Raw genomic sequence first — 27,160 nt, forward strand, 5'->3', positions numbered from 1 at the left:
ATTTTTCCTCAGTGTAGCCCTCTCAGCTGGCGAATCCTACACCCTGGCATCGCTGTACTCGATGCGAACCACTCGTCTTGGCCGCTGACCCGGCATGGGGATCGCCCCCGATCCCGTCCCGCGCAGCGCCATCATCTCCCGCGGCTACAACTGCGTCCGCTTGGGCCCGCCCCTCCACCTCCACCTCCACCTCCGCCGCCCACGGAGGAGCCCTCGCTGGTGGCCTCCACGTAGGAGTAGCAGGCCGTCTCCATGACCAGCGGATGGCAAATCTCGTAGACGGGCACCTTGAGACTCGTCTTGCGCAACCCACCCAAGCTGCTCTGCGAGCTCGAGCTGGGACCAAACGATCGTCACCTGGGGTCGTCCATCTCGGAGTGGTGCAGCTCGCTCTCGTCCCCGAAACTGTGGGCCGCCGCACTGGGCGTGATGCTGGGCGTTCGGGCCCGGATGCGGATGGCCGACATGTCGGATCCGCGACGGGAACTCTTCAGCGAGACGGACTGCCGCGAGCAGAAGCAGCGGCAGATGATCCGCTTGAAGGCGAAGCGGAAGTCCTTGGAGAACAGGGCGTAGATCATCGGATTGACGGCCGAGTTGCAGTAGCCCAGCCAGAAGAGCACCGAGAAGAGGAGCGGGTCGACGCAGTCCTGGCAGAACGGCCGGATGATGTACATGGTGAAGAAGGGGCACCAGCAGAAGATGAACATGCCGACGATGATGGCCAGCGTCTTGGCCGCCTTCGTCTCCATCCGGAAGCGCTTGACCTGGGCCTTGATGTTCCGCCTGCCCATCTTCTTGTTGGCAGGACGCAAGTGTCCGGATCCGCCACCGCCGCCACCCGCCTCGCTGGTGTTGCTCTGCCGCCGGGCCAATTCCGGCAGACCCTTGCCCACCTGCAGGTAGCAGGAACTGGCGCCGCCGTGCTGCTGCTGCTGCCTGTAGAGATGCGATTCGGTGGACTCGCGTCCAGTGGTGCCGTTGTAGTGCACCGCGAACAGGGCGTTTCCCGATGGCCGTCGCTGGTGATCGTGACCCCCGTCTCCGTGCCCGGCCAGTTCACTGATGTTCTCGCTGGAGGGATAGGACACCGAGATCTTGATCTTGTCGTGGTGGTGGTGCAGCCGTCGAGTGGCGTACTTGGAGAGTCGCTCCGGCGAGGGGGTTCCCAAGGTGGTGGTGGTGCTCTGGGTGCTGCCGTTGCTGTGCATGGAGTCCTGCTGGTTGGATCCCCTGCCGCGGTGGATCCTCAGTGTCAGGCGCTGCTCCTCGAAGCGCGAACCGATGCCCTTGGAACCTGGTCGGTGGAGGATGGGAGGAAGTGAGAAAATAAGTACACAGAGTATTACATGTCGGTGGTGGTGTATAGCCCGTGTATTGCTTGTTTCGCTCGCTCTCTCTCCTATCGAATATCGCTCATACGCCCAGCTGCACGCACCCAGAATCCGTTGCCTACTTCACGGCTTTTGGCCCTCTGCCAGCTTGCCAGCTTGCCAGCCTGCCTGCACTTTAGCAAATTAAACGCGTAATTATGCAAATGTTGCGCCATAAACGCGACAAGCACTCGACGATGTCGTAGTCCTCGTTTCGGTGTTTCCCTCAACCCCCTCCCTCCGTCTAGACTCCTGCAAGGAGTGTAGTCGCCTTTAAGCCGCCTTCAAAGCGAACTTTATTTCATTAACACATACATTTGCATAATCCTCGCCCTCCACCCGCTCATCCTCCGCATATGTTGGCTGCCTCCGCTCTGCATTTATTACTCATACGCACGTTTAACTGCTGAATACATTTTCATTACTCGACCCGCGACGAGTAATGAATAATCGGCGCAATAATGCAATATTTTACTCGAGCCATTACTGGCACTGTTGCTTCTCCTTCCGCCGCATTAAAAGCTGGCTTATTGTCAAAGGAGGACTCGAGGGCTTTAAGTCTGCTCTGAGTTTATGGACACTCGGATGGGCAGCCAACTAACGAGGGAGTGACCGAGAAGGTCTTATTCCATTCGATTGCTATTAAAGAGGGAACCGAAAGCCTAACAATGAATTACCCAGCTATAAAAGACCTATTCGGGCCTATCTGCTTGAAGTTTTCTGTGTATCTCCGAGATTAATTATTTTTCAACTAATATTGGTAAGGATATTGTTTTATATTTCTGTAAGCGTAACTCTTCAAAATTCATTGGTTATTAAGGTCGTGCGAGCTTCAAAATTAGTTCCTTTTCAAAATTCCAAAAAAGTCTAGTTATTTAAGTCTAGGAGTTAATTAAAGGGAACCGTAAAACTTCGGTTCGATCTAAAAAAGGATATTGACTTTTGGCCAATAGTCAATCTTACTGATTCCAAAATAAGGGATTTTGAAAGTGAAAGGGTATAAAATGGTCAGTATAGTTAGCCACGTTGGTATTACTTGTTTGATGTGACGGAATGTTGACCTCCTAATCAATACCTGTGAGTTGCCCGGAATTTGCCAATTTTTGTCTTCGGGGTCGGCACTTGTTTTCGGCTTTTGTGCTTACTTTGATTGGTTTTCGCTTTGTACGTTTATACTTTTATTGAAAATGTAGCCGACTTACACAGCTGCTATACACACATACATATACATTCAATATATATCTGGATTAACTAATGCGAATGAGTTTTCCTCTGCGCCTAACACATGTACACAACGGAACTGAAAACAATGGGCTGCTTACGTCTAACAGGTGTATCTCATAGTGATGTATGTATTTGTATCTCTTGTTATAAGTAAGTATAAGTAGTTTAGCATAGCCTTAGGTCTAGGTAAATACATGAAAATTATTGCCATACAGTTACAACGTCGTTCAATGCGAATACTGACAGTTTTGAGAAGTGGGATGCGTCTGCGTCTGGCGGTGCGTCTTACAAAAGTATCAAAAAAGCGAAATGCATTCTCAACCCCCCCACCCACGTCTCTTTAGAGAACGCGTCCCTTGCAGAAGCCGCCGCGCCGGATCCGTCGTCCCGATCCGGACACGGATGCCGAGCACTCCGCCTCCTGCGGCAGCGATGAGCTCCGCTGCAGCGGACTCGCCTCGTAGTTGCCGATTAGTCAGCTGAAGTCCACGCCATCGCCGTCGTCCGAGCATCCGGATATGGTTTTGTGGAATGTGGCCGGCGCCATCAGCGCCCGTGCCGCAATCATCTGGAAATTCTCCGAGGCACGGAAGCCACTTCGAGTGCAAACGCAACGGCACACGATCCGCTTGAAGGCGATTCGGAACTCGTTGGAAAAGAGCGCATAGATCATCGGATTGATGGCCGAGTTGCAGTAGCCCAGCCAGAAGAGCACCGAGAAGACCGTCGGCTGGATGCAGTGGTCGCAAAAGGCCCGTATCAGATACATGGTGAAGAAGGGCAGCCAGCACACGATGAAGCCGCCCACGATGATGGCCAGCGTCTTGGCCGCCTTGGTCTCCATGCGGAAGCGCTTCACCTGGAACTTGGCGCTCCGCTTGCCGGCCCGCTTCTTGGCCGAGAGTGAGTTGGTCGAGAGGCCGGTCTCGAGGTCGCCGGCGGGAGCAGCTGCATCCAGATTGAAGGTGGTCTCGCCGATGTCAAAGAGGCTCGTCTTGAAGGAGGCCCGACGTCCGTTGGCGCTGCTGATGACCGCGAAGTGGGGCGAGGGCGGCGGGGGCTGCTGCTGCTGCTGCTGCGAGACGTCAAGGACATTCTCGGAGGAGGGGAAGGACACTTTGATGGCCACCTTCTCGTGTCGCTGGCGGCACACACGCATCGAGGTGGCTCGCTTGGGGGTGCCACCTTGCAGATGATCCTCGGCAGAGGCACCCAATCCTGCGGCTACCGCCCGCCCCGCCCCCGCCCCCGTTGCTATTCACGCTGAGGGTCGAGGACATGGAGTGCACCGAGAGGGGGGTGCGCTGGGGCGTGGAGCAGGGTCGTCCTCGATGGATGCGCAGTATCAGCTGGGACTCGTCCACCCGATTGTTGCCCGACTCGCGGGGACTGCCTGCAATTAGTGAGTGGAGCAATTTGGCGGAGTTTTCTTCGCGTCGACCTCTCATGGATTTACTTCGGTGGGTTGTGGTGTTTTTTGGGGGTGTGTGTGTGTGTGTGTGTGTGTGGAACGTGTGTGTAGGACATTCAGCTTGTATAGTACATGGACATGTGGTTAAATGGACGATCTGTGGCTGCTGTTGGCTGTTTGAGGTGATTAAGTTAGATACATTCGTATAAGTAGATGCAAGATACCTTTATCCTTTAGTAAGGTAACAACATTGTTGACTGACACTTCACAGAGAGCGGTTAACTAACTACAAACTGTTACATTGAGATAGGTTTAATGGTGGAATAAACTTACGATTAATTGAGTATAATAAAATTCTGGTCTACTTTTGTAAATACAAATATATTATTTATAGAGAGAAAAAGGGGCTCATTCCATTATAAAAATCTAGAACAAGAAAAAACGTACAAATATCGGAGTTTATCAAATGTTCTTTGTTTTTTTGTTGCAATATTTTCGGTTGACTAAAACTAGGACCAGGCATTTCTTGAATTAGGGACATGGGTTTCATGGATATCATATAATTTATAAATGTAAATTGTGTTCAGTGATTAATTGTTATAAACAAGTTTGTTAATTTATTTGGGTTTATGTGTTATGTCTGTCTTGGCTTCATCGTTCGCAGTTTGCTCACCCGTCGGGCATCGTTTTATTGGCCTAATTTTATTTATTATTCTATGAGGGATAGGTCGAAGGGGTTGGGGTCTGAGGATGGCTGAAAATGGAATTGAAATGCTAAATATACTTCATGAAATTATTGAGGACAATGACACCCCGATGGGAAATAAAATACGTCAGCCAAGAATATATAAATGAATTGCCCCAATCAATTTCAGCCACCTTTTTCCAAAATTGGCTTAAGTAATTAACCAAAATAGACCAGACCAATATTTATTAGATTCTGGTTATTGTGGCCAAACGGAAAGCTATCATTCCAGAGATGTGAGATGAATAAATATTGGCGACGACACATATACGAGTAAAATGGATACCCATGTTGAGTCAACACAGCCTCACTCTGAGTTATCTTAATTTAAAGCGGAGCATGCCGCTGTTTCATTTGCATAAACCATATTAAACCTATTGAGAACAAATATGGTTCGCCCATGAATAAACGAAAGCGGGCGAAAGGCAAATGTGTACAAACAAGAAACCCAACATATGCAGGATACAGTAAATATAAAAGGATACACTATTGATTTTTTTCCCTTATGCCCCCAAAAAATGAAAGTTAAACAAACAATTTGTATACAAATATACAACGAAAATGTCCTAATGTAAGTAAATATGCGAAGATATGAAGGCACAATTCCGGCGAAAACCCTATTCTTTCTCTGTGTCCAGGGCCTCGGGATGTTTCACATCCTGCGGCGTTGTTGATTTAAATAAATGAATAACTTTTGTTTTCCACTTAGGATAATCCATGCACTTTAATGTTTTCCATTCCATTGCAAACAGTTTGGCATCGCTTGCGTCCATTAATTTGGCATTTACAATTCACTCGCCACATTTTTGTGGGCGCTTTGTTTGGCTTTTAATTGAATGGCGCTTAATAATAATTAAAGAGTTCGGCGTTCATCTGAATGTCGCGGGGTAATTAGCCAGAATTGATTTGCCCGCCGCGAGCTGTTATTGTTGGCGGACATGCATGCATGTACTACACATATGTCGTGCTCGTACGCGTGGTTGTCGCCAGCTCTTGACCTTTGACCGATGGCCTGGTCGGGACAGGAGACAAGTGGCTGCAAGTCAAGGCCCAGGACTCGAGCTCAAGCCAGGCTGCCGGGGGCAGCTCGCACGAAAGCTACTCGGATCCTTTCTGTTCCGTTCTGCTCTTGACACAGGGCCAGGGTCACACTTCTGAAATTTCTAAAGCCCAACAATAACAGTGGCCCCCTCCTGGTGGTCGGCGCCATGAACCTCGTCAAGTTTTGAACTTGAAACTTGATTACCTTCAAAACCACTAAAAGGCGCGTGGGATGGATGGTACCCCCATGTATGTACCTTCAAAAAATAAAGAATGCCCTCGCATTGTGTCACGAAGCGATTTTAGACTTTTTGCACGCACAGGCAAGTGGCCCATATACAAACGGTGTTCAAATTAATAGTAGTGGGCATATGCAAATTATTAAGAAAAATATTTTTGTAACCAAATCAAACACTTAATCGGATAAAACAATAATAAATTGTATTGCAAAATGTATTCATCATTTATAAAAATAAATGTTTATAAGTTGTCTAATAAAAACAATAACGCGATATCGCAGTTTACAAAAATAAAAATGGTCAGAGTCAGTAAAAAAACATATTGATTGTAATTTTCCAAAAGCTTTTTAAATTATACTTTAACAAGTTCTATATATTTATTCGTTAAAGTGAATATAAAATAACGACTTCTTGTATATAAGAAACCGAAATGACTTTAATTAAAATCCACAATATGAGATCAAACAATACTTTTTTCAAATTTTGCAGTTTTTAAATCTAAAATATTAATAAAAACTAAAAAATAAACATGAATGTTTTTCAAATGTTTCTCTTAATGTTTTCTTTCAGTTTTCATTTAATATATAATAAATGTCTTTAAAAAAATATGACATAATTAAGCAATATCAAAATATCAAAAATGATGTACAATGATTGCAAAAGAAATAAACGGCTCTTATTAATATTTAATCAATACTGTAATTTTGATCACCGCTGTGTCTAAGGAAAACTATAGCGAGCAGCCCCGAGTGTGGGTGCCTTGGTAAACAGCCCTCTTCATTTGTCCCCGAGTGTGTGTGTCTGTGTGTGCGAGGAGACAAAGCATATTTCAAGGCTGCCACACGCTGATTCTCGCCTGTGTGTTGGTGGAAGTGGGGGGCTGGTTGTGTGGGTGTGTGGGCGTTTGGTTGAGCTGCTGGCAAATCTGGTCTTTGTGCTCAAAATGGCGCCAACTAACGACACGACAGTGGAAAAACAAAAACAACTGCCAAGGCAACGGCAGCATTGCACTTAAGCTTCTGGCTCGATATGCACCTCCCCTCAAATATTTTTCGAATCGACTTAACTCCAATATGGCGGCAGTCAGTGCCCCAAAGTATGCAATCACTTTTAAAATGCAATTTTCGTAGCATACATCCCAGTCAGAAGGATTTGTGGGGCCAATATATTAGCCAGAACATTGATTTCCAGAGCCACGGACTCGAAAGTTGGCTATTGATTTTCCCGGCGAAGTCAGTCGGTCAGCCGGTATTGGATTGGGTTGGGTTGGGTTAGTTACTGCAGATTATCACCGATTGCGTGTCCATGTATATGTATATGGATATACTCGTATATCCGAGAAGTGTGCTTAATGAGCTGATCACGCGGAAGAAAGTGCGCTGTGGCCGTGGTCGAGTAATGTGCAGGAAATGTGCCACATATTAAAATAAACATTCAATGCCAGTTTAATGCGGGCTCTCGACTTCAAACGGAATTTGTTCCCGGAGAAAGATAATCGCCACCACAAGGACTCGGGGACCAGCCAGGCCTAAAATGACACAAGCCCAAGAAAATAGAAATTTGCACAGACAGCAAACATAGCCGAACAGGGAAGTCATATTCCTTATTTTGTCTTAGCCGATGGTTCGCTTTCATGTCTGCCATTTTCTGGCTGCCTCTCTAATGGCTGAATCTCGTTCTCATTTAATCCAGACTGCCTTTTTATCTAAGCCGATTTGTTTGATGTGCTCCCTCAGCGTTCATCGATTTTTTGTTTTTTTCTCCGATCAGGAAAAATAATGGTAATTATGATGCGTGACTTCTCCTTTGAGCATGTGATTGATATAATGCTCTGATAATTTAAAATGAATAGGCACAAGTGCGGGATGTTGATTCCGGGTCTAAGGGGATGATTGAAATCTTTAAGGGAGGTTGTTATTTTCGAAATTCGTCAATCCGATTGGGAAATTTAGGGTCATAGCAGGTTATTCACAATTTTCAGTTGGAGCGTTTGTTAATCACACGCCTCTATATGTTAACTTAAATGGGTACACTAGGCTAATTAATATTTATAAGTTAGGACTTTCCAATGCTAATTTATTGTGACATTCATTTAAAAAGTGTTAAGGGTATATAAATTACAAGGACTTTAATTTAATCCGTATTTTACAGAGTATATTTTTATTGGGATTTTATTTGCTTGATGTTTGCTTATATAAAAATCAGAGCTCTATTTGCAATTGGTTGTTAAGGGTTAACTTTATAATGCCTGGGTTTTCACTAAGTGTATATGCATATGTATATTTATATATTTACTCATTTCCAGGTTATTTATCATGTTTATTTATGTGCAAAACACAAAAACAAAATGCCGACAATAATTGTATGTATACATGTGTGAGTGTGTGCGAGTAGTTATTTATGAATGTAAATTTAGTTGTCTATTTTTTTATTGCCGCCGTCGATTTATACAGTCTCTCATGTTTGCCGAGCACCGTGTAGGGGCCCCAAACACGAACGCCCAGTGAGTTGTTATTTACTCCACCGACAATTTATGCTTTCCAGGGGGCGACTACTGGCGGGGACAAGGACGAGGACGAGGACGGGGACGTGGGCAAGGACGAGTGGGTGGTTTCGTGAGGGCGTCTGGAATGCTCGGTGTGAGTCTGTACACTTTTTCGGTAACCAAAATAAAACGGGACAAACGGGACGTCACACTATTGACTACACGTTGAGAGATTTGAAACTGTTTAGCAATCGATATTAAAGCTTTAATAAAATGAACTAGCTACGTGATTACGTTACTTACGAGTATTTGGTAAATCGAACAGATATATATATAAATATATATGGCGAGAGAGAGAGAGATGAGTATCAAAACCAAACTGTTAGCTACGCACACACGTTAGGACAAATTGTGGGTGACAAGGATCAAACGAATCGTGTCCAAATGAGCTGGTGGTTTCTGGGATTCAGTTAGCTACGGATGTGACTTACCCTTGGTGGTCTTGAAGCCCTGATTGATGGCCCGCGTGGTGCGGACGGCGGCCCGGTATATGCGCCAGTAGAAGAAGAGCATCACAAACATGGGTATGTAGAAGGACCCCAGAGCGGAGTAGAGAACGTACCCCCGATCGTTGGTCAGCTCGCACTTCCAGGGACAGCTGCCGGAAATGGTGGCGGCTCTGTTCCGCGGCGGTGCGTTCAGCAGATCGAGGTCCATTTCCGGTTCCGTTTCTGTGCTGCTCGAACTGGCTGTTGTTGTCGTCCTGCTGGTGGTGGTGGTACTGCTCAGGCCCATGGCCGCAATGCGAATCTCCGCGGATCCATCGATCGGGGCGAAATCGGGATCGTAGGGATTGTAGGCATTGCCATTGCCCACATGCTGTGGTGGCGGAGGCACCGAGGCCTCGTCCTGTTCCTTAATGCTATCTAACCCTAGTTGACCATCCTCCGAGCTTGACATCGTGGTGGTGTAGTAAAGCGTATGGTTTCCCTTTGGATAGGTCGGTTGTATGACCGCCTGGAATGGGAGATGGTAGATGGTAGATATACATGGGATCAGGAGATGACACTTGATATTTAAAGGACCCCATTAAAATTCCAGCCTCGTCCTGGCACCCTCTTCACTGCGCTAAGAAGCCAATAAAAATGCAACTTAAAGCGGGTTATATTGCCAGAGATATTCGCCGACGTGTTGCGCATAAATATTACTCGAAAAGGTGGCGTAACAACAGCCCAACGAAATAAATGCCGCGAGCTGTGCGAGTATGTGGGAACATCTTGTTGGGCCATGTTGCCCCACCCATCGCATCCTGCAGCCAGGACTCGAAATTGAATCGGGCGGAGTGGAGCGGCGCAGTAATAATCGATGCCAACAGCCTCGGCTCGCTAACCGGGATTCAATATGCCAGCCAGCTGAATGCCATCCATTCAAACGTGGCCCTTTCAACTGCACTCAGCCGCTGCAGTTGTGAATTGAATTGAATTAAGTCGAATGGAATGCGAGAGGCTGATGTTGTTGTCCTCGGAAAGACACATTTTCGTGTGCAGCAATGCGGGTGTTGCCACGATGAAGCCATCGGCACCTTGAAACAGACTTTGGATTGATATGTCTGGTGGGGCAAAGCAGTCTACAATAAAGTCGGCCAAAAGGCAGGGCCATAAACTGGCGCTGGGCCAAGGGCCAGTCATGTATCCCGACTGATCTGATTACCCACTGGCAGGGGTGCCCATAAATTGTACTCCCAGCGTGTTGGCAGCGTTGTTGCGGCATGTGTAACACATCATTATCAGTGCCATTGCGTAAGAATAATGCCTGAGACGGAGACGTCGGCGGCGGAGGGGGAAATTAGAAAAGGGGACCCCCCGAAAAAAGGACGAAACTCGTGTCTTGTTTTACGGTAATTTTGGCACAAATGAGCCAGATTGCAGTCTTCGGCACGAGCCAGTGCCATTGTGGTTGAGCAACCACTGGCAGCCCCCAAAATGGTGTCAATGACAGAATGGCCCTCAGTTTCGGGCCGGAAAAACAACTTTGGGCCGTCGCCTGGCTTTGTTCTTTGTGGGGCTTGAGTGTGCCAGATACAGTTTACCCACTTTCAATTTTTGACGGCCCTTTTGGCTTGATTTTAGGGTTGGCATAGACAAACCGCTCCTAACTTGTTAATTTATCGCATCGGGTCACTTGGGGGCCAGTTGCCGCCCAAACTCACCTTTTGATCCTTCCAGCCGACTAGCGGCGGAAAGCAAATAAAAAATGAGAGTACCCAAATGCCGGCGATTAAGGACTTGGCCTTCTTCGTGGACATTATGCTTGGGTAGGTGACGGGTCGCGTGACCGCCACATAGCGATCCAGAGATATGGCACACAGATTCAGGATCGATGCCGTGCACATCCAGACATCGACGGCCAGCCAAATGCGGCACCAGAGATCGCCGAATATCCAAACCTAGTGGAAAATAGATGGTGGATAAAATTAAATACATTTTTTGAAATATTTTTATAGTATCTTAATTATAATTTAAAATTAAATTGCTTAAACAATTAACTTGAGGAATATTTCGCTTTTCTTCCTAAAAACCACATAACCAATTTAAAAGGAATTTTTTAGAGCTAAATATATTTAGTATCTTTTATGAAATTATGACTAAATGGTTAAAGGAAAAGGCATTTAAAATACTAAGAAAAACTTAACCAATTTAAAAAAACGTCTTGTTTTTATTTATTTAAGGCAGGCTTGCACCTTGTTGGCGCCCAAAACCTGATTTTTTTCTGAAATTTATTTCTTGGAAAGTATGGTAGGTGTGGGAATAAAATTTTAGCCAGTTGTAGGGTACAGTTTATTGAAGCTACACAATTTTTTTGAGTGCGATCCTAGCGAGGGGGGGGGGGGTACCCAACAATGGCGGCATGTCCGCGAAAACTCGTCCTCATGGCGAATTTTTTGGAATTTTAAGAAATAATCTGAAACGCAAAAAACGAATATATTCTTAATCTGTACACTTCCTCGCATGGCTTGAACTAGGATAATTGAAAAAACATAAAAAATGCAAAAATTATGAGCTTTTAAAAAAAAAATCGGTTTTTTCCTCATTTTTTCGTTACTAATTATTTTTTTAAATAAACAATTTTTAATATTTTCAAAACATCCTAGTCTATGCCATGCACATACTTCTGAGGAACATGTATAAAAAATTTCATGACGATTGCTCAATTTTTGCGGCTTGTACGACTTCCGCCAACTCGGAAAACATGGTTTCGAGAAAAACGCGTTTGAAAATTTGCACTATAATGGCAACGCGCTTGACACCGGTCCACCAAACGGCCGCTAACTTTCGTAATTCAAGAGATTTCGACTTGAAATTTTAGGAGAATAAAATTGAAACATGTATGTATCCGAAACTGCAAAAAAAAAAAATTGATTTTTTTGACCTCACAAGGTGCAAGCCTGCCTTAATAGATAATAATTTATAAGGAAATGAAATTATATGTCAGTAAAAAGGTTTGGTTGCCTTTTTTAATATTAATATTTAATATTATATTAATTTGTATACTGCAAGGTCAAATTTGTACTATCGTATGTCCTATCTTAAACATATCTGTCTGTAGAATATGTAGTTTTGGAGCTCAGGGAATTTATTTAATTCCCATAAGTCATAGGTCCAATTAAATACTGAAAGTTAGAACTTACCTTGAAGACCTCCCAGGTGGCCGAGAAGGGTAGCACCGCCAGACCGACTAGAAGGTCGGCAACAGCCAGGTTGACGATGAAGAAGTTTGTCACACTACGTAACTTGTTCGAACAGAAGACGGCGGCAATCACAAGGCAGTTGCCACCGATGACCAGAACGTTGATGAACTCGAGTACGGCCAGGGAGATCAAATTGGCTGGTTCCGTCCATTTCACAGATTTGATGAGATCGTCGCACTCTGTCTCATTCATGGCGGTACTTTTGAGATGGGTGTGTATCTGTGTTCACCACCTGTAACAGACAGAGCAGGAAACTCCTATCAAAACCCATTAGACTGCTGGGCTAATTGCTGCCTCATCCTCGCGAACGTAATTAATTTATAAAAGCCTGGTCTATAAATAGGCTTTAAATGAACGAAGTGGTCGGAAAACAAGGAAGCTCAAACGATATCTAAATGTGCGTGCTTTCGACATGGCCAAAAGGCATTACTCTATTTTGGGATTAAATACTGAAACAGCCCCGTTTACAAATTACTTAATGATAATTGGAATCTTTAGAATATAAATTGTAATCTATAGTCTTTGCCGTAAAAAACTAATTCAGACCCCATAAATATTTAGTTCAATTTAAGTGTCTTTTTTTCAATTATTCCTTATATTACTTCAAAATTTAATTAGCGATAGAGGTAGAGAAAATACGTTGCTAGGAAAAAAGAATTCGCCTTAAGTCATAAATACAGAAATAGGGCAATTAGGGACTAAAGTGAACAAAGAATGGAAAAGAATGTGCAGCAGAGATGAAAAAATAAGGGAGGATACACCATAACGCCGGTGGCATATTTGCTTAATTGTTTTGTAAGACAACATAGGCCACCTTTAAATCTTATCCGATGCTGACCTGCACCAATAATGGAAAATTAAATACGGGTGGAAACATAATACCACCGCAATCTGTGAGGACCAGGGGGAATTTCTGAATGAACGAGGGAGAAGCCATATCTGGCTCAATTGGTATTCAGCTGCAGTTGCACATTGCAATTTAATTGCCGTAATTAATTACGGTCGTTTATAATGTGTCTGTGTGTGTCGGGTAAATCTATCAATGAATTGGCATGCGAATCGCCATTGACAGGCCTTTCCATTATTGAGCGACTGAATGAAGATATGTTCATTCAAAGAGCTGATGTTTCCGGACTAATGTTCGATAAACTACAAAATCAGCTAAACAAGCAATCAACTGCCATCGAACGAGCTCAGAGCCGCATTCAATTTTGGCGCACGATTTGGGTACTAATCAATATTTGAAATTATTTTTGACTTTAATGGTTCGGCCAACTGCCAGTCACGCACCCAAAAACAGGGAAAAGAGCCATCACATCCCCCGGGTCGCTTTTCGGGGTAATTGCCGGGTATGAAATATTCACAGCACGCAACAAATCGATTAAAATATACATTTGCTTTAAGACTAAACCACCTCTGACGAGGGGCATATAGCAACCTATTGTGTGAACTTTTGGCAAGTTGCCCCATGGGCCAGTTGGCGGTGTGCTAAGGAACACCTGTTTTGGTCAGTTTAATATTTTGTAAGGTGCTTTTAATAATGCAGCGTAGAATCCATGGGGGAAAAAAGCGAAAGTCGAGAGCCATGGGAACTCGTTCACCCAAAGTTGCCAATCAAACAAACAATACCAAACGGCCGTATAACCTCATATCGATTTGTAAATTATACTCGGCCAATCATTGATTACGGGTTAAGTTCAAGGTAACCCTTTGTTACGAGTGCAAAGTAAGTGCAACCTTTATGGAGAGCGACTATTTAGACCAAAGGTTAATCAAAATATGCCCCAACATTTGGCAGTAGCTATCGGGTATTTCGCAATAAAGCCAATCCGGGGCAAGAAGTGCGTGTACGAGGCCCGCATAAATTACTCACATGACAAACAAAATGCAAAGGCCAAAGAGGAGCTTGGCGAAAATTGTTGCCAGTTGTAAAGTTTAAAAGCATTTTCTCCCGGGGCCATGGCAGAAATGCTTCCTGATGGCATTTTCTTGGCATACAAAATTTGCATGCTGAAATTCGCTTTGTGGCAGCTAATAATGAGAAATGCTCAAATTGAGTTGCACGCTGAAATTTTCCAACATTAAATTGCCGAGCGTAATAAATAATTGGCATTTAAACCGAGTTGTAAAAGCTTTTTGCCTATGCCACCCACGAGGCGTATACGCATTTCATTTTTGGCTGATACCCTTGCTAAATTAGGTGCTGCGACAATTCAGTAACAAACAGCAACAGGTTATTATAAATTTATTTAAAACTTTCTTTTTGCAACATGTTTTTAAAATATAGTATATAGATATAAAGTCTAATAGCAAACAACAATTTGAATTACCATGTCTTAAGATTTAAAGAGTATAATATTGGTCAGCTTGCGGATGCAACACGTATTTTTTGTTCCATTACGCATACGCCTAGTTGACGATGACATAAAGAGCAGGGGTGACGCTTTGAAGCAAATTAAATTTAATTACCGCAGCATTAAAAAGTTAGCGGAGTTCCTTAGGCGAAATTAAAATGTCAAAAGGCGTTAAAAAGTTCACAAACATTTTCCGTGAATCATACATATTTATTAAAAATACGAATTACTTTTACTCATTCATTCTCGACAACTGGGGACTTATTTGGAGATAAATAACTACATGAAAGGTTCACTTGAAAGGTTTTTCAATTTTGCATTTACAAGGAATTTACTTTTTCCCAATCGTTTGATTCCTTAAATATTCTTTTCTTAGGACTCAACAAATCAATACGAGAAGCTGTAAAAAGTGGAGCTATTGACAGTCTATTTATACAGTCTACGTTGATAATTCTTGGTACTAAACATCAAATTGGTTTTCTCTCATTGTCCTAGATGCAAGAACACCAGTTCATACAACAATTTTTCACATATTCCTTTCTTAGGACTCATCAAATCAGGACGGAGAAGCTCTAAAAAGTGGAGCTATTGATAGTCAATATATACAGTCTACGTTGATATCTCTTGGTAAAACTAACTATCAAATTGATTTTGTCTAGATGCAAAAACAGCTTACCATACCTCAACAAGGAATTTTAAATGTATATTCAGCAAAACCCCATAGAGACATGTTGCTGACAGGACTTGTGCACACAAATTAAGCATAAAATTCCATTACCGCAAAATAAATATTAAATTACAGTCACAATGACCCGAAAAGCAGGTGAAGTTTTATAAATGTACTTCAATTTTTCCCTAAAAGAGGGGAGTGTCTGAATTCAATTTGTGTGGCACAGCTAAAGAGGAAATTAAAAGCACGGAAAAAGAAAATAAAAGCACTAGAGGAATTCTAGCAAATCAGATATCTGAAAAGTTGGCAGAGAAATAAATTGGAAGGTGGGCATGTGCTGTGCAACAAGCAATGAAATAGTCCAATTTCAGCCAACTATTATTTAGAGCATTGTATTTGATTTAATAATTGTCGTTTTTGTGTGTTAACGCTTTGTAATGAGCTTAAATGAAATACAATTTCGCATCAAAGGATTATTTCAGTAAGTGCATGAGCATGATAAACCGCAACATTTGTGGGCTAAAATCAAGTTTCCACCAATTAGCCGGACGCGTAGTTTCGACCGCTAAATTAGTTGAATTAAAACGCGAAATTCGCAACAATTTCCAGTGGCCGCATAACCGGAAACCGGACCATTACACATAGCCGCAAAGGCAGTCCCCAAAGCAGATAAAACCATTTTGCGGCTTGCTGATTTCTGCCAACTGCAATTCCCAGACGACAGCTCCCGCAAAAACTTTTAATTTAATTCTGATAATTGCGCGCGAATGGCGACCGAACACAGAGCCCCCACCATTTGGCCAAATAAAGGCAGCCAGGCCTGAACTTTAACATTCGAAACTATATCCTAGGGCTCGGAAAAGTCCGTAGTTGAAAATCAAATGCAAATGACAGGACAGAAAAGCTGCTCGATGTGTTCACCGGATTTGTACATAAGCCGAGATTTGTGAACTGCTGAAGTGATATCTGGAGTGGTTTCGTCAAGAGGCTGTCTTCTGTACATTTGCCGGGTTGACTTGAAGAGCTGATTTATTATGAAAATTACTTCAAGTAATTAAAATTTAATTAATGGCTCGCCTGGCTGATAATGCTTAGAAGTCGGGCCATTAACAGATCCCCTGCTTTTTCACTTTGCTGGTTTTGCTCGTTTTACGATGGGACGTGTGGCTCGAGTGTGCGCAACTTTACGAGCATCTGCCGGAGACGAATAGAAGTGTCCCCGACATCCAGCTTCGGTGTGTGTGGATACACTCGTATATTCATTGGATTTATTGCCGCTCATTTGGCCAACGCCAACAGAAACTGCAGCAGCTAGGCAAACAGACAACTACAAGATAATCAATGTCGGGCGCACACACATCAGCATGTCGCAGTTGATTGCAACATTCACGAGGACATGGGCGTGGACGTTGATGTGGCAGGGTGGGAGGATAAATTCGCCTTCGCCTTCGGCGAAATGTGCAACTGACATCTGCTGGGCTGGTGCAGCAGCAACACGGCTATGGCCATACAACTAGGACGTGCCTTCAACAGTCACACACAGTCACACAGTTCGTTTTTTAGAGGGCGCACCGCCTGATGAGGCCCAGAGGGGGCGTGGCAGGCAGGACGTGCGTGCCACATTGCCACAACGGCAAGGAGCAACGGAAATAATAACAGGAAATGTTGCCAACTAAATTTTTAACGCACAGCACAACTTCTACAACCAGCTTGACTAATTGTGCACGACATGCATTCCATTTCTCACAAGTCCTTAGGGTAAATAGAGTCGCAAGCAAATTATTTGATTGATTGCTGTTTGTGTAAGTTGTCAGAGAAATCAAGATACGAGCAAAAGAACTCGTCCTGTCATAGAAAATAATCGCTTGATGGAGGTCAAAATAGAACTTGAGCCCCTTTAAGCTTAAAGAATCTTAGAAGAATTTATAAATAGCAATCGTATTTACAACTGTTAAAGGAAAGTCATTTAATCTGAAATAAAGTCGTCTAAGCATATTTAGGTTTCTACCAAAACTCTTAAAAAATATAACTTTAAAGTAAGAATAATTATTGTACAACTAACCCACTAATTAACTTTAAGCTCTTTTTTATTTGTTTACAGCCATGGAATTTGTGACATTTTTAAGAGCCCTGAATCTTATTATTTGTAATTTTGTGTGCTAAAGGAAATCGGAAGATTTCCGATGTTTTAAAAAAACCTTTTAAAAATTCAGCACATTTCATGGACGTAAACTGAACCATTAAACTTATTGAACCATTTTCCTATTGACTAACCCTCGCACAGAACAACTATTTGTATCTGGAGTAAGGGTATTTAGGTATTTAATAGCATAGCGTCTGTTTTGATTTTATTTGTAAGAACTTTATTAAACCAATGTAAAATAGAGACCACCCCTTGTTTTAAAATAGCTTCCTTGAACTCTAAGAATAAACACCATTTGAATCACCCCTTTAAGCTCTCGTCTAAGATATTTTTACTCACCAATATCAGCAGTTCGTTGGGTAGTTGCAACCATGAATTACAGCTCGCTGGGTGCTGTTGCTTTATGGCCATGTTGTTGATGTGGCCGCTGTTGTTGACACCGCGGTTGTTCCTGGCGACCACCGGCCAAAGCCGCTGATGATGCCCGTGCCAATAGCGATACCGATGCCGATGTCGTTGCCGTTGCCGATGCCGTCGCTCCAGTTGATCCCTGCGCGTCTCGTGGGCCCCGGCACCCGCAGGCTGTCTCCATCCAGAACCACTCCGTTCCGGGGTCAGTGTCAATATGTGTCCCAAATACTTGGCTCGTGTTGGGCAATATCGCTGTTTACTCTGGTGTTTGTACTTTCCGTGGTTTACATATCAAACAAACGCTCTGATGTCAATTATTTGCCAATACAGTAGAATAATTCACACAAGCTGCAAGAAATAGCTGAAAAGAGAGCATTCAGTCAGCACCAACGGGCAATCAGATTTTATCAATCACACGGCGTATACGCAATTTATCGTTCAACAAGTCAACAGAACAACAAAAGATGGCAAGTTGTCAGTTTGTTCGTGTGAGCTTAGAAAGTTATCAAAAGCAATTTTGAGCTGTCAATTGCTTTATATTCTATATTTTTTGCTAAAATGTCACGTTGCCAGAGCTTCGAGAGACGTTAAATCGGAAGATAGTCCAAACCGTTTTTTGTCCTGTAAAGTTCTGCAAGCCACTTAGATGACAATCAATAAATCCAATCGGTTCTCTTGCGAGTATCTTAGCTGACAAAAGCTATCAGAATTTACTAATTGCCTGGCAAGAAACTTTTGCAAGTGACTTTGCAGGAGCCGTGAAACTTTTCAAGCCTTGCATTCCACTGAAAAGTTATGCGGAAAATAAATAAACAAGTAAGTTGTTCAACAAAAACTGACGAGTAACTCAATTTTGATTGAGTGAGCCTCGGCAACTTCTGTCTGCTGAATGCAGTTTCCACTTTGATAATCCTTAAAGCCAATTCCACTCCCTCGCTCTGATTAATTTGGCCATTCCGCAGAAATTTCTTCCACATTTATACCCTGAATTTATTCCATTTCTTCCATTTCACACGCTGTCAGCTTGACAAGCGAATTTCCAGATGGCCTTTTCCTTGGTTCCGAAAATTAAATGTCAAACTGCGTTGCGGCAACTGTGAAAAGATGAGAAATTGCATTTTCACAGGTAATTTGCATTTGCTGCCATCTTTTACATTTCCATTTCAAGTCCCAGCCCACACAGACACAAGGGGCACGAAATCGGAGCAGGAAAATAACAAAAAACAAGGATAAAATCGATAGGTAATCAATGTTTAATAACTTGAGCGTGTCCCTTGACCGTGGCGACTGAACTGAAACGCCGGCTTGGCTGTCAACATAGTAAAAATTGAATAAGTCTTGGGTGCGACCGAGTTGGAAAGCTTCGCGCATATTAAATGAAAATATTTTAATAAGGCCACGTTCCCGAAATATCCGAATTCATTCTGGTCAAGCCGTTGTATATGAATATAGTACCGAATGCGTCATTTAAATTTCAGGCGCGTTTCGGCCAAGAAGGTCAAATCATTGTCAGGGCCTGGCCTTCGCCAGAAATCCGCTAATAACCATAATTTGTATTTAATGATATTCAGCATTCGCTTCCCTTGGGCCCGTCTAATACCAATTCATTCAAGCGGGCACACCCAGGACCATCCAGAGTGGACACCTATTAATAAATATATTCATATTTGCCTTATGGCCGTCTGGCACGAGAGCATTGATTCATTATTTAAAGCATCTCCTCTCCACTGGAGAGATTAAATAGCGAAAACGTATGCAAATTTAACAGGCGTTTGCATAATGGCTATACCTGGGCTTTGTGTGTGTCATATCTACACCGCCTGGAACGTTGAGCCCATCATCCACTGATCTCATTTATGCCCGTGTACGCTAAATTAAATTAACTCACCGGCTCTGAGCTGAAAATGTGCACCACATTTGCAGATGGCTGGCATGTCATGTGCAGGGTGCAGGCTCTTTTATCCTCAACCGGAAAGCGAGTGACTTCCGACGAATTAGGGGAAAACTGTGCGTAGCATGCACAATTCACTGGCCTGGTGAAATTATAAGTTGCCTCGTGAGTTCCCAACGAAAGTGGCTTACGAGCAAATAGACGCAAAAGGGTTAATTTCGAGCTTGTAAGTCAAATGGAATTTGTGGGCATGTATGTAGAAATAAAGAGGATTCTAGATAAGAAAGGTGGGTACTATTTATTTATTTCATTACCATATTTGTTAAATGCAATGCAATTTAAGAGCAAATAAAGTGTTGAATGCGAAATTCTAAGAACCCCGAGTAAACCACTTAGGATATAATATTTTCAAACATTAATTTCGCATAGTATTAAATGATTCAATGTTTAACTGAATAATAATACCCCAGATGGTCGTAAACAGAAGCAGAAAGCTGAGAAAACATAAAGAGAATTGGCAATGCGAACCAACTTCTGCATACGTCATCGACGTGATGGCCAAAAGCGATGTGTTGCCAAGTGCGACATGGCGAAATCACTCGACTGCAAAGAGATTGAGATTCAGGGCCACTTAAGTGTCATTACATTTGCCTTCGCCTCGCGTTTCCTTTGTATCCCGCATTCATTTGAGTGCCTGTTTGCATTTGTTTTTCCCCATTGTTGCCATTCATTGTGCCACTGCTAAGGTAAATGTCTCGGCACAACAACGACCAACATCTGGACTGGGGTTAACTTTATGCCGCCGACTTGTTTACTTTATGCTAAGTTTGTGTTTGCTAAACAGGATTATTGTTAATTCAGCGGAAGTATTTATACACATTTATTTTTGGCCAGCCAAATTAATGAATCAGTGCAGAGTAATGAAGGCGCATTTAGGGCATATTAAATTTGCTCTTCTGTGGTTAGCTCGGGGTAACCATAGTTATTTTTAACTTACAGCAAATTCCCTCGAGCTTGATGTGTATTAATATTAATATTCAAATGTTGCAAAATATTCCGAAAAATGTTAAAAGTCCCTTATAGGTGTAATAGTTACAATAAATTATTTAATATGTACAAAGAAAACTTTGCATTGTAAAACCCACTAGAGGCGTTTATTTAAACAAAACTTTTAAATATTTAACAAAAACTTTCTTATAGGTAACAATAATAATAGTATTATATAAATAAGCTTCTTGAAAACAAAATATTTTAAGAATTTTTAAAACAAAGAGATTTTTTACCTCTTTTTTAAATCGTTTTCTTACACATTTCTTCTGTGTAATCGTTTAAGGAATAATATTTTAAGCCTTTTACACCAGAGAACTACTTAAAAATTGTGTACATTGGTGTGTGAGCAGTTAAAGGCTTTCATGCTCATTGCCGTCCTAAATGTATACAAGCCCAGCCAGCATGCACCCCAGCTAACAAAAGGTTTTATGTGCCATGCACAACGAAATATAAAAATGTACACTAAGCCAAACCCGTGCCTTATTCCATCTGCAGATCCCATTCCCATTCCCATACTCACTCCAAGCCCCTCGCCCACCATTCATGTCAGGCGTTGTCTTGTCTTTGCCTTTACATACAAAATTGACTGTGAAAACGCTTTGGGCACTTTGGTTCTCTGTTTGCACACACTCTCGCTGGAATCGTCCTGCTATATAGTATGCTTTAGTGCAGGACTTTATATATGCCGACAACTTTTCCTTTTATGCCTGCGTCTGTCTATGTCGGCTTCTGGCTGTCTATGTCGCATTATGTTCGTCGGACTTTTCTACACATTTGTATTTTCGTTTCTCGCTGCCTTGCTTTTTTATGTGTGAAATAATTTGTGTTTGGATTTTATGCTGTCATAAAAGAATTTTCATGGCAGAGGCTGAGCCGAGCGTTTCAGTAACAAAACAAAAAACGGTTGAAAAAGTGGTATGAATAGGTTTGAAGCCCAAAGACTTACACATTTCGCTACGCTTGATCAATTAACTAATGAATGTCACTGTAGTGAATGCATGAACAGATGCAGGATTCCATTGACTGGTATTGGGTTTAACTTGTATCAACACGCACGATATGGCACACAAAAAAGCCGAATGTTGCACGGGAGGAGGCAAGCTGCAAATTAGATTAATTACATAGACACACACCCAGGAAACCAATCAAATGAATTGAAACATTTGATTTCGCTGCGGGACCAAAGTTCGGCACTGACTAAGCGAGCATCAAACAAGTCATATTGTTGGGATGAGAAAGACAATTGACATCGAACAGATAGCGAGCTGCCAGAGCTGCCAAACTATGAGTTGTTGCCAATTCGGGCTGCCAATCAATATGACAAAACAATTGAAATCAAATCCATAAATTGCTTTTCCAAGCACACAAAAATATATATTTTTTACTTTGCATTCGATGCAATCGCAAATGCGAGTTTATCTACAATACGAACCGGGCGTGGCTGGGCTGGGCGTTGGAATCCCAAACATGGCTCGTGTCTGGCACTTCGCACGATTCTCGGATGGGAATTGGACTGACTCGTGGAGGTGTGCAATTAATTCAAAAGTGTCTGGCGAAGAAAGTTGCAGTCATTAATTAGCATTTTCATACTATATACACCCTTACAATATACACTTAGTCAGTCGAGTTCAAGTTCTTTGCGGGTCCCCAGTTCATTTGGCACGTTTCGGCTGAAAGGAAAAGCGAGAGAGAGGTCCGAAGGACCTGAAGTAAAGCTCATTTCCGCTTTATATTTAAACACTTGGGGGCTAAAATGTTTGCTCTACTATTTCCACGCAGTGCAAAATCATCATAAAAGGCAAGGAATGAAAAAATAAATAGCCTGGCCTCCAGAGAGTGGCCTCTTCGGTCGATGGACCGTGGAACTGGGAGGTGGTAAGCGCTTAGCAAGTGGATTTTTAAATTAGTTTGTCGACTCGACGACTCCTCGCCTCGTTGGCATCCCACTTTTGTAGATAAAAGCAAAGGCGCCATCTTAAGGTCCTTTTTGGGCAAATGGACTCGGCCCGCTTTCGGCGCTGACTCCTTCTTGCTTATTTAAATGAATTAGGTGATTTTTCAAGAGCTAAGCCCGCCACGAGCAGTGAACTCATTTCCGTTCCAGTTGCTCTTGGCCAATGGCCATTGGCCCTTCATGCTTCATTTGGCTGTGCCCCCACTTTGCGGCTGCATTGCAATGAGCTGTTAATTTGCAGGCCACTGCGTGTCAATCAAAACTTTTACGAGATCTCCTCTTGGGAAATTTGATTGCCTTCCACCTGAGCAACAAAGCACAATCATCGCTCGAAGGAGCCAAATGAAATAGGAGAGGAAAACCATTTTCGTGGTGGGGTCATAAAAGAGTGCTCGCTGAGTGTTAAATACATTAAGGCAGATACTTTTCATTCCCAGACTGGCACGCTCTGCAGGTTCCCGGCCCACACGCCGCATACGCAATATCGTGTGTTTGCCATTGTTTTCTTGTCGCTTGTCTGTTCTTACATGAGCCTCATTGCGCATACGACGCGTGTGCCAAACAGCAGGTCGCGAGGTGAGAAAATCGCAATAAATGGCACGAAAAGGGGCATAAAAAAACGAGCAGAGGATTGAAAACGAAAGTGAAAGGGTTCTTCCTGCACATTCCCCCCGTTTTATTGCCGGGTTATTGTTATTTAATGCCAAGTTTAATGCCAACACACACTGCGGCAGCGAACACCTAAAACAATTTCATGCCCGCCCCATTAATATATTTCAACTGGTTTGGTTTGTTTTATTTCCAAGTACGTGTGGGCTTTCCCCTCCAGCATTTCGACCCTCTTTGTTTGTAAAGTTTCCCCCTCGGGCCGAGTGGCAAGTCATTTGCTCCGCTGGTTGCACAATTCTATGCTGACGCTCTTTTGTGTTCGACTGGGCTAAAGAATCTCAGGTTTCGGTGGCTTATGCACGTAGGTTGCCATTGTTGTTTTTAGCTGGACAAGGAAGCAATTTGAATGCCTTCACAGAGCGCTGCACATAACACAGAATTATGTTAGGGCCAGCTTTGTTACCACTCGGAGTTCGCAGTTCCCGGTGCCTGGCGAGGCATGAATATTGCCAAAGCTGGCTTTAGGAACTTTGGTCAAAACGTGATCAGCACAGAGAACAAATTTTAAAATGTGGGCCCATTTTTTTTAAGATAAATAACATTTCATCATTTCTATTATTACTTTAAAGTACAACACAGAATTTAAAAATCACAAAAAATAAAAGAGCAAAGACATTAGAATACAATAAAAAATTCATAAATGTAATCTCCTAAAAGCCAAGCCATTAACATTCATTTAAGGGTATGCGAATCTCGGTCTGTGTCTATTCACCCATGTTATCAGTTAAAGCTTCGGTTTTGGTTAACCGGGGTAATTAATGTCCGAGAATCGTGACTTCAGTCGCATATGGGGGATGGCTGTTTGACTGTCACTAAATAAAAGTCAGGCTGCCTGGTGTTTCACACTTTAAGTTGAAATAAATGAGGATACATTTGAAAACCTAATTTATTACTACATTTCCCTCTCGCTCCGTTCGGCCGGCAACCCGTCTGTCCGCATTATTCGGCCGTTCGGGCCATTGTGGGCCCTGTCAAAACAACTTCCATTGTTTGCCCCCATTTCACCTGTCAACTGGCCTTTGTGTCTGGTAAGCTTCACACTCGGAAGATGGGCGGAAGAACTCTTACCCTTGCCAAGTGGTGGGACGGTCACACTTTGGTTTCCATTGTCAACAAGCCAGCCAATTTAGTTAATTAGGCTACCGAAAGTGAATAAACAAAATCTGAAACCGAAGGCGGACGGGCACGTGCTAAGCTCTGTGTGAAAAAAAAACCGCAAAAATGCACAAAACACTTGACGAATTTTCCGTTTTGCTTCGTAATTTGTATGCCACGCGCCTTTCCCCTCCTGCTAATTGCGACGTCGCCTTCACGGATGATGATATGGGCTTGTAATTAACTGAGTCTATGGATTTATAGCCCGTTCCGTTTGGCACTAATGATTGTTTTCAATGCCCAATCCATAGCTTTGGGCTTTCTGCTCCAGCCGATCTATAAATTGTATGAATCAAACTCAAGAGCGGTCTACAATACACCAGATTAAAAAATGTAAAAACCCTAAAGGAACGTATAATTGAACTGTTAAGAATTAGCTTTTTAGTTTGCTTTTCTGATATTCTAATTTTGTACTTTAACTATAAAGAATACATTACATAAACTAAAATAAACTGTAGTGTATAGCTTTTACAGAGCAAATAAAATACGAGTCATAAAAAGTTTATTGCAAAATACTAGATTATTCATTAGCGTATGCAAATAATAATTTTATTGGTTAAATGTTTTGTCCCTGCCATTCAATGATAACGCAAAGATTTATTTGATTTGATTGTGTATATCTTTATCGCGCCTAATAAACTTACTAAATAATTTAATATTTTAATTTATTAAGAATTAAACTCAAACTGAATTTAAATACCTAAAAATTATTTCGGTTGCGTTTAATTTCGCAAAGTGCGTTTAAGTCGAGCAGACTCACCTGCATAAATCATCGCGATATCGATGGCGATTGTGAATGGAGTTTTTTGGGCGAGATTAGCAAGCGGCCGAATCGCTTGGAAAAGCGGTCAAGTGGCTTTTCCGATGCACTTGCAGGCGTTAACCGGCTCGCCGGATAGCCATATATTTTCTGGGGCCTTTAGACTTGTTGCCCCGCGGGTTTTGTTTGTGTTTGCACTCGCTCTCTTTCGCCAATTAATTGGTTGTCATGCGTTGAATAATTGCACGCATTTTGCCTAAAATCTCCATACTCAGCATTCGCTTTTTGTTTTGGGTTTTTGAGTTCTCTGTACTATGTAGATCTTTTCAACTGGGCGTTGCTAGGCCGAGTTTTGTAGAAATTAATAGTTTGTTTGCTCTAGAATTTGATTGAAATATGTTTTATTTGTTAATTGCATAGCAATCTATAGCAACATTGCACTGGCAATTTATGGCAAAACAATTACTTGCTGTCATTGCTCAAACAAAGCAGACACAAATCAGCCAAAGATATACAATTCTGCTGGCTGACATCATGTTTGGGGCATCTATAAACAGAATTGTTTATTTTTGCATATGTGCACTGGGTGACAGCGAGACAATTATGAAAATTGCAGTTTGTCAATGCTATGTTTGTTTCGGCGACAGAAAGGAAAATTGTTTGCTAATGAGGGAAATTACGAAACGAAAGTGAGCGATTTGATTAGCAAAAAAAAATGCACGGCGCTGAAGAAAACCCAATAAAATCACATAAGACACATTCACACTCGTCTCACAATTCGCGAATTCATTATGAATGCACTCACTCACTCGATGCGCTTTTTGCGAATATTATTATTTTGGTTTTTTCGGTCAGAAAGCACGTAGCTGCCTCGAGCTTAAGTTTTGGTTATCAATTATCGGAAATAATAAATATAATAATATTTTATTCCGATCGAGGACTTTACAGGAACTCAATTCGCAAAATGGTGGAAACAGCTGTTTTTTGCGATCACGAACCGCTCGGCTCTTCGGCCATTCACATACACAAGCACACACACACTGAACCGACTACACCCACAATATCTACCGTTATGTGCCGTCGGCAAGAACCGTTAACCAGAATTTCTCCGCTCGTGCAAATTGGCACAACCGGCGCGGCAGAATTTTCAACACGAACTGAATTTTCAACGCCAACTGTTGGCCCACAGGCCTCGTGGCGAACGAACGGAATGGACTGCGGCACAGTGAACTAGAACAGGGAACAGTGGGACTCGGAACAGAGCTCAGTTTGAATAGAATTTTCCCAACACAATGCGCAACAGTCGCTTTTGGGGTAAATCGCATGCGAGATTTCCTTTCAAGAAGCAAGAGATCTGATTAATTATAAGCTCTTGATTCCCTTAATCTGCATTCGCCTGCAGCCAGTGAAAATTCCCTTTGATTTGCAACGCTTTCTGGCTTGTTAACCTTTTTGGCCAGACATTCGGCCAAATAAAAGAAGGAACGCATAATAAATTGGCAAATTCGAAGCAACCGAAAAGGATGACTGGCCTGAAAAAGGACACACACTTGCCCCTTTTTGATGGGGCATCTGCCCAGCCTTATTCTGATTATACCATTCGTTGATTTTTCTAGCAATTTCATTTTATGACAAAGTTGCTCGACTTCAATTTGCCCAATTTTCCATTAGAGCTGCGAAGCGTTGATTGCGCTCTGCCATTTTTTACGATTTTCAGCCAAGTTTTTGGCTTACAATTCCGCCAACGGCCAATACTCGATTCCGAAGTGATTATGGACCTCTATAGAAATCTGGTTTGCTGAGTGGAGAGGATGGAGGGCATTTGCCATGCAAGAGC

At 42.7% G+C, this 27,160-nt stretch overlaps 1 protein-coding gene across 2 annotated transcripts; it reads right to left on the minus strand.

Annotated features, from left to right (window-relative positions):
• Nucleotides 1-300: 300 nt before the first annotated feature.
• LOC108047830 (octopamine receptor Oamb) lies at nt 301-26,472 on the minus strand. Of its 2 annotated transcripts, none has more exons than XM_044459099.1 (7): nt 26,392-26,472; nt 25,324-25,701; nt 17,773-18,205; nt 12,207-12,498; nt 10,728-10,964; nt 9,010-9,535; nt 301-1,297 (listed from the first exon to the last, which is right to left on the minus strand). In XM_044459099.1, exons 4-7 carry the CDS (start codon nt 12,456-12,458, stop codon nt 354-356), a joined length of 1,959 nt encoding a protein of 652 aa, XP_044315034.1. In that variant the 5' UTR covers nt 12,459-12,498; nt 17,773-18,205; nt 25,324-25,701; nt 26,392-26,472; the 3' UTR covers nt 301-353. The 2 variants fall into 2 exon arrangements, with proteins under 2 accessions (XP_044315034.1, XP_044315035.1); XM_044459100.1 differs by lacking the exon at nt 301-1,297 and adding an exon at nt 4,112-4,434.
• Between the last annotated feature and the right edge of the window lie 688 nt (nt 26,473-27,160).

Source organism: Drosophila rhopaloa, unplaced genomic scaffold (genome assembly GCF_018152115.1).
Source record: "Drosophila rhopaloa isolate 14029-0021.01 unplaced genomic scaffold, ASM1815211v1 contig_178, whole genome shotgun sequence".
Taxonomy (NCBI): Eukaryota; Metazoa; Arthropoda; class Insecta; order Diptera; family Drosophilidae; genus Drosophila; species Drosophila rhopaloa.

What these genes read in the sequence shown, in the direction of transcription:
- LOC108047830 (XM_044459099.1), bottom strand. Translation starts at nt 12,458, where the DNA reads ATGAATGAGACAGAGTGCGACGATCTCATCAAATCTGTGAAATGGACG. An exon ending in TCGGCTGGAAGGATCAAAAG is followed by an intron (nt 9,536 to 10,727) that starts GTGAGTTTGGGC and finishes CTCCCATTCCAG; the next exon opens with GCGGTCATACAACCGACCTA. An exon ending in GGGCTTCAAGACCACCAAGG is followed by an intron (nt 1,298 to 9,009) that starts GTAAGTCACATC and finishes TCCACCGACCAG; the next exon opens with GTTCCAAGGGCATCGGTTCG.